Consider the following 7841-nt stretch of genomic DNA (forward strand, 5'->3'; position numbering starts at 1 on the left):
CACAGGGCTTGGCAACTGAAGCACAGAGGGTTTCTGTGCTAACATGTGCCCTCAGCTGGCTTTCTCTGAGCAGGGCACAGCCCATTCAACGTGCCTGTTCTTGACCCCAGCCTTACCTTGTCAAGATCACACCCAAAGTATAAATGCAAATTGGACACCCCACCCTGGTCTGCGGGCCACAGACGATTTGCTTTTAAGCAACATACCAATGAGTTAGACTCCTGTTATAGCACTCCTTTAGAAAAAAAAAGTTTACTATTTTTTCCAAATTATAAAAATTATACATGCAAAATATGGCCATAGGATGGCATAGAAAAGTATAGAAAAGGAAATAAAAAGTACCCATTAGCACTCTATTCCCTAGCAGCAATAGCTGGTATATCTATCACTGAATTTGTCTCATATATATGTATTTTTTTTTCTATAATTAGATTTTACCTCCACAGACATCATTGTTAATGGCATCCAGGTTTTTAGAAGGGTGTTATAGTGAGGTTTTCCATATGTGAATCAGGATTAAGTGGTTGTTTTTTGTTTTTCCTGGACTTGATGACCTTGAAGAAGAAAGAGATGAAGACAGAGCAGTTGAGATGCGGCTGATTCTTTCTCCCTGCACTGACTCTTTCTCCCAGCCACTGACTACATCCCCTTCTCTCTTCTCCCTATAAAGCTCTCACTCTCACCTCTCCCCTTCAGTGAATTCCTGTCTTTTGATTCACCCCCTGACCTTGATTGAGATCCTGAAATGAGATAGTCACTCACACACAGCATGAGTACATGTGGACAGGCAGGAGAGAGGAAAGAGCAGGTGTACTCAATGCAAAGAGCTGAGGGGGAAGGTTCTCACTGGGAAGACAGGTGGGAGGAGAGTGTGAGGCTGTGAGGGAAAGGCTGGAAAGTTTGAGGGCCTCAGAACTGGAGAGACCTAAGAGTGGGGGACTGCTGTGTGTCTGAATGCATCAACCTTTGTATTGGTCTGTTTCACTCTGGTATTAGCCTTTAATGGTCTTCCCACAATCCCTCATGGATGTGTGTGACAAAGAACATGGACTTAGTCCTTTAGTACCAACTCCATCTGTCTGTGTAGACCAGTCTGTATATCTCATTAAAGGCAGCTCACTTTGTGTTTTGAGATATTCAGGGGCACTGTTGATCATTTAGGTCTGGTATGAGCTCTCTTTAACATCCTCTGGGATAGATGACATTTCCCCCATATTTTAGATGAAGGACCTGAGGTTCCTGGTATTTAAGTCCACTAGCCAGTTAGGAAATCACAGAGCCAGGATTTGAAGCAAATCTGCCTTAATGAAGCCCAAATTTACTAAATAATCTCCCTTCTTTGATACATTCAACCAATTCTACAATACTTAGCTAATTTTATATACTTGGAAGGCCTCTCTAGGGTTTCTCTCTTCAACATGATTAAAAATCTCTTTCTTTAAAAAAAGAAAGAATGATGGAAAGGACAGTCAGTCTAGTTTTCTTTAAGTCTTCTATGTTGGAAAAATGATGTTCCCCAGAAGTTCCCACCTTGATGAAACTGTGAATTACAGATCTCAGCTGTCTCGGATCCGCACTTAGTTCAAAGCAGATGAGTTTGAGTTTATCACCTTCCTCACAGTTGACTTTGGTAAGTCGTCCATACACCAAGACCTCCATCTTCCCTGTATTATCTTGTATTTCATACAAAATGATGTGTTCATTCAACACTTTTTTCTGCAAAAGAAAATCAACACCCTTCTCCTGAGAACTGGATCAGGTTTCCACATCTATGAGAAACACAGGGTGTGGGTGTAAACTTTTGTCTTTGACAGGTTAATATGAGCTGGAGGTTCAGAACGAGGGGTGGAAAATAGCTTAAAATATTTTGTTCAGAGAATTCTTATGAGTCTTAGGATTGCCACTAATCATCATTAAGTAGATTATGTCATTTCTGTAATTCTTCTCCATTGTCTATTTATTCACTCCTCCCATTCTGCCTGAATCCTGAATCTAGGTCATCTAGTCCCATTGTTCTAGGTTCCTTCTCACTCACTACTCACTAATTCTGCATATGCACCTGTGTGCACAGCCACTTACACAGAGGGCGCAGGAAACAACAGGGGTAGAAGGGAAGAGCCACCCTAGAAGACACCTTTAATGGAATATGGAACAAAACTTCCCATAGAAAAGTAAGGTTGGCTCAGCTTAGTATTTCCATGATGAGTTGGGACAGAAATACCTTCACTAATTCTAAGAATTAACCCAAATTCTGCATTTTATTGACCATATTAATAAATTGAGTATTTTTAAAAAAATTTTTGGGGGGAGGGGTCTTTGGAGATGGAGAGAGAGAATCTTAAGCAGACTCCACACCCAGCATGGAGACCAATGTGGGGCTCAATCTCAGAACCCTGAAATCCTGACCTGAGCTGAAATCAAGAGTTGGACGCTTAACTGACTGAGCCACCCAGGTACCCCATAAATTGAGTATTAAATAACATGATTTCTCTAGTCTTTTCAATATCTATATTTCCTATTAGATAATGCCAAAGTCAGTTTCCCTACAATATTTTGATGAGTGAATGTGAAGAGAAGAGCACTTTAGGATTCAGATGATCAGAATCTTAGCTAACTGTTGGAAACAGCTGCATTTTAGGGCAGAGTCATCTTTTTATTTTTTACTCTGGTTGTCAAAACTAGCATCCAAGTTTGGGAGGGTAACTATTCACAGTTAACTTAAGCTGTCACTGAAATGGATGAAACAAAACTCAAACAAAATCATAAGGATATGTATACTAATAGAAAGTCTGCACTGTACTGGACCAGAATACCTGTGAATGGATCATCATATCTGATAAGTGCCAAGGATTCTGGGAAATCTCTTTCTGTAGAATTTGCATGGTATTACCTTGGGAAGCAGAATACGAAGAGTTTTTCTATCCCATATCCTGAAGTGGGAAGCTTCTACCCAACTACTCTGGTCACTGGGGCCTTGAGTTCCTGTGATTCAGAAGTTAACCAAACTCTACTTGGCAAGTCAGACCTTCAAATTCTGGGGTTGCAGAAGAAATAGTACAAAACAATGGTGTTGGGCTTACCTTATGCACCTGATATATCCCACTCACAAATGTTCCTGGCTCCTGTGAGTAAAGATTATTGATTTTAGGAGTTGCATTTGCATTTTGGATCAGTCTGCTTGAGATTTCCATCTTTCGGTCAGCATTGACATCAGACACACAAGTGGCATCATACAACTCCAGGAACCCATTGCGACCATAGTAATCTGATATGGCGATGACTTTCTTTGGGATGAACTTCTCCTTCAGGCTGACATGAAAAACCTTCACTTGGAAGAATTGGCTCTCGGTAGCCACAGTGGCATGGAACATCTTTCTCTCTGCTTCCATGAGATCATATGCAAATGGTTCTGTTGCTTTCAGCACCATCACTTCCTTGGGGCCCTTCTGGAAACCCTCTTCTATGGAAGCTTCTCTAGGTACAGCCTTCAATCTTGGTTTCTACTTGGAAGTACACATCAAAAAGAGACACAGTTAAGAAAGGGAATACACAGTCACTTTCTAGTGCGACTCACCTAGGCTCAATGTTGAGCCTCCAGAAATACCCGATTGGATAGATTTGGAAAAAAATGAGCTGGGCAGAAATGGCTGGCCTGGTATAATGTAGCCTGTGGAAGACATGGAGAAGAGTTAAACATAATTTTATTTATTTTCTTCATTATTTTATGAGTTTGGGAGGAATAATATTTTTTCTTTAAATGTGATTAACCCAAGATAAAAAGTATTTCTCCTAGGAGAGCTCTGTCAAGCATAGAGGAAGTGGGCAATAGCCATGTTGTCATGAAGGGATTCCCAGTAGAGATGAGGATGAATATATCATCTTAATTTACCAATCAATTCATTTTAGTGAGCAAAGTAAGATATAAATAGGGAAGGAAATAAATCATCCTAACAGCACTGACAGTGGGAAAGGCTCCAGTCAGAAACCACTGATTTCATCTGGAATCAATCCCAGTATAAGTCACAACTGAAAGACGGAAATCACTAGCCCTTTTCCAAGAAGTACTGTGCTAAAAAGAGAATAAACAAGCACTGGAGAATCTCATGAACTTCACTAATTTGGAAGTGCCCTGGCTCCAGGCTCTTGAAGAGTAGCAGAATGAGCCATCTGAAAATATGCTTCCTTGGCATAGAATTATTTTGAGCTGATTATTTAAAAAAATAGCAGATATAGGAAAAGCTCTACAAAGAGAATAGAAATTGCCCTTTTGTAAGGAACATGTATTTGTAAGAGTGTCTCTCTCTCCACCAGGAAGAGAAGGACAACTCTAAATCACAAGAAAATCTTATGATGAAAAATGACCTGACTGAAATCCGCATAACAAACACCCTTGTTTATCCACTTTTCCTGGTAATCTTCATAAGGGGCCTCCACACCTTCCTTTCTCTTGTCTTTAGCTGAAGATGATATTTTAGCCAGTGGTTTAGTCCACCTCAGGGAGTTACTAATTTTTCCCTGGTTTCTCCCAGGTATATATGAAGTATATATATTATAACAAACTTCTGCTTGTTTTTCTCTTATTAATCTGTCTCTTATTATAGGGGTCTCAGCCAAGAACTTAGAAGGGTAAAGGAGGAGAATAATTTCCCCCTTTACCACACTTCTCTGTTGGAATAATGGCAGGACCCTGAGGAGAAGCATGTCAGTGGAGAAGCCAAGTGTCAGGGGAATTTCTCTGACATCCTGTCTCCCCAGTGGCCTGAATCACATAAGAGTTTCAGGAGAGCACTTGGAATTGGAGGGAAGTATTGATATGTAAAAGGAAGTAAAGGAAGTATGAAGGCAAGGAGAAAGGTGGGTCCCAGGGTCAAGTATGAGGCCACAAGTTGGCTGTCACGGAGACTAGCAATGCTTCTTGTGATCTGACTTGGAAAACTATTATGGATCTACCCTGAGGCTCATGGAAGCATATCTAATGGACACATGTTCTTCTTTTGCTCATTGCAGGTCTGAGGAATACTGGAAATAACCTAAAGTCAAATAATACAGAATTATTTTTCTAATTTATGGAATAACTGTGTAATTCCCCTTATACATTAAAATAAGAATTTAAATCTACATTGGTTGACTTAAATAGCACTTTAAGGCATATTAAGTGACAAAAAAACCCTCAAACTGGATTATAGAAAAATATATGTCATGTGACAAAATGATATTCTTTGTACATACATAACAAAGGGTAAAATCAGAAAGACTATTTTCAAAATGTGATGTTTGATGTAAGAGAGATCACACAGTAAAATTTTACCTATTTTTGCCTGTGTATCTCCATTTCCTAAATTTCCTAAGATAATATTATTTATATAATAAAAAATGGGAGAGGAAGAATGGGTGATAGTGCTCTGGTTGACTCTGTATTTCTATACCCTCTTCCACATAAGCGGTCTCTGTTGTGCATTGAGGAAAACACAAAAATAAAATCAAACAAATAAATGACCAATTAAATCCCATGTGGAATAAGGATGATTATCTGTCCACTGGCTCTTAGGTTATTTTAATGCAGAGGGGGATATAATTAGAGTTGGAATTTGAATTTAGGTGGGATATTAAAATATATACTCAGTAAATAAATGAGTGATTTAAATAAAGAAATAATTGTATGCAGTTGGGGATTACTAAGAAGCCCTTCCAGGGTTCTTTTGATCCTTGTCAACAGCTAACAAGGAAGGGAAATACTGGAAACAGGCACTCTGTACCTTGGTTAAGGAACTGCTGGATGGGATTTTTGGCAGCGTCTGCAGAATGCAGGGAGGACTTGCATTTGGGCATGTGCTGGTTGCTGAAGGTTCTAGAAACTGACTCTGTTCCTGGAATAGCTGCATCCTTATGGTGTCATCAATTTTGGTGGTTATATCATCTCTTCTCTGTAGAAAAATAGACTTTTGTTCTTTTTTGTGGTTGTTTCCGAAATTAGATGAAATATAATATGCTTTCATTTCATTCTTACTCTGTAAAACAGGACCTTAACTCTACTAATTAGATCCTGTTGCAGGGGGAGTAGGAGTGAATATGTAGACATCCTACCCTTACCTTTCTCTCATCTCAACCAGGATTAGACATCTCACTCTGCAAATCTTAAAAGTTCAGATGACTGAAATTTCATTGGTCTGAGATAGAATATGGTGGCTCTACATTTCCTGCAGAACTGGTCCAAATCAACTGATGAGGTATAACTCTCAGAGCTATCTTTCTGTTGTAAGGATAGCATGTCTCACACAAGGTTGGCCACATTTATGGGCACTTATTAACTCAGCCTTTCTCATCAAGTACATCAGTTTCTATCATCCGCTCTTCAGCATTTAGAAGATCCAGCCCTCCACCCAGTAGGAGCTCTAATCCTAACCCTGACGGAGATGTTCTCTCAACATGTGATTTCTCAGCCACGGATTCTGCTATCTTTACAGAGTGGGCCAGACAACCTGAAACTTTCAGCATTCTGAGCTGTATTCAGTATATTCAATATCCCACCCAAACCATGGCCACTGGCTGTACATTTTCTCAGTAAGGTTGGGAAATATTGTGCTAATCATGGGCCTTTACTGCCTTTCATTGCTTAATGAAAGCTATTAAATATTCATCACATTAGTTGATTAGCCACAGTTTTTAGCACTTCTGACATTCAGTAATCTAATTTTTAAAGTGCCAATTGTTGAAAGGCATATAACAGAGCTGCCTCTGTAGAGCAGCTTCTTGATTACACAACCTCTGGCCACCCTGGGCACCTGGCACATGGAAACAACCCCAAACCTAACACTAACTGCTTAAATGTATAAAAATGAATTGTAGACATTTTAACGTCAGCATATCTACTCTAGATTTGGGATATGCTAACTAAATGTTAAACTTCAGATTTCAAAGTCTGGATTTGAATCCAGTACCAAGTAAATGCCCAGTGCACAGAAATGTCTTCATCATTGTTTTCCCATGGATTTTTAGAAGTTTGTACTCTGCTCTGATAAACAGTATTTCATGGTTTATGATGACCCTGTTGACGGCAACTCTGTTATAAGTAACCTTATAAAAGTAGTCTCTCCATTCATATCAGCCACATACACTTAGTCATCTTATTGACAGGATCATCTTGAGCTATTACTTTTTAAAATTCAGTGATCATAAACTGGAATCACAGTAATAGGACTTAGATGATGAAAATATAATCTTCATTTGGATAATAGTTTGAATGCATAAGCAGGTCATTTTCTCTAAGAGTATATCCTCCACCTCCCACCTGGTTCACGAATCATGCCATTCTATGCTGTTTGTTTCAAGGACATATAAAGCAGAAATCAAAGGTGAGAGTGAGCTGTTCATGGCTTTGGATCCAAAAAAGCAAACAAAGCACACATCTTAGAGAAAATCCTTGGGAGACCCTGAGATGAGTCAGAGCAAGGCTTTCCTACTCACGTAATGAAGCACAGAGTGAATGGTCAGAAACCCTTTTGGCAGGGGTCCTGCGCATGTGGCCAGACCCCAGAGGAGGAATGATACCATAGGACACATAGGTGTAAGAGAGTGAGGGGGCAGAGGAGCCTCCCTGGGGTCCCTGTGCTCCAAGGAGGTTTCAGGGCAGCAGAAGGATTCTTAAGTGAGAAGAAATGACCATGTCACATGTACAGGCAGATGGGGATGTAGAAACTGTCACTTCCAAGCGAGTATGCATTGCAAAAGTAGAGTTATCTTGAGATGGGCACTATGTCATTGTCATGGCAAAGAGACAGGGGGACTGAAGTTCCAATGACCAGATAAGGTCGCAGCCATGGCTGCCTGGTCTGGAGGCAAAC

General features: G+C 39.9%; 1 protein-coding gene across 1 annotated transcript; it reads right to left on the bottom strand.

The window, feature by feature from the left end:
• Positions 1-236: 236 nt before the first annotated feature.
• LOC102737846 (gamma-interferon-inducible protein 16) lies at positions 237-7720 on the bottom strand. The gene is made up of 4 exons (XM_081811124.1): positions 5757-7720; positions 3081-3500; positions 1531-1716; positions 237-554 (listed from the first exon to the last, which is right to left on the bottom strand). Exons 1-4 carry the CDS (start codon positions 5994-5996, stop codon positions 474-476), a joined length of 927 nt encoding a protein of 308 aa, XP_081667250.1. The 5' UTR covers positions 5997-7720; the 3' UTR covers positions 237-473.
• Between the last annotated feature and the right edge of the window lie 121 nt (positions 7721-7841).

This window comes from Leptonychotes weddellii, unplaced genomic scaffold (genome assembly GCF_054177405.1).
Source record: "Leptonychotes weddellii isolate Sample4059 unplaced genomic scaffold, ASM5417740v2 HiC_scaffold_5705, whole genome shotgun sequence".
Lineage (NCBI taxonomy): Eukaryota > Metazoa > Chordata > Mammalia > Carnivora > Phocidae > Leptonychotes > Leptonychotes weddellii.

Bases quoted from the DNA above. Each gene is read 5' to 3' on its own strand.
- LOC102737846 (XM_081811124.1), bottom strand. From the start codon at position 5,996: ATGAAAGCATATTATATTTCATCTAATTTCGGAAACAACCACAAAAAA. The intron at 3,501-5,756 runs GTACAGAGTGCC...ACTTCCAAGTAG, and splicing joins CCAGCAGTTCCTTAACCAAG to AAACCAAGATTGAAGGCTGT. The intron at 555-1,530 runs GTGGGAACTTCT...TTCTTCTTCAAG, and splicing joins TAATTCACAGTTTCATCAAG to GTCATCAAGTCCAGGAAAAA.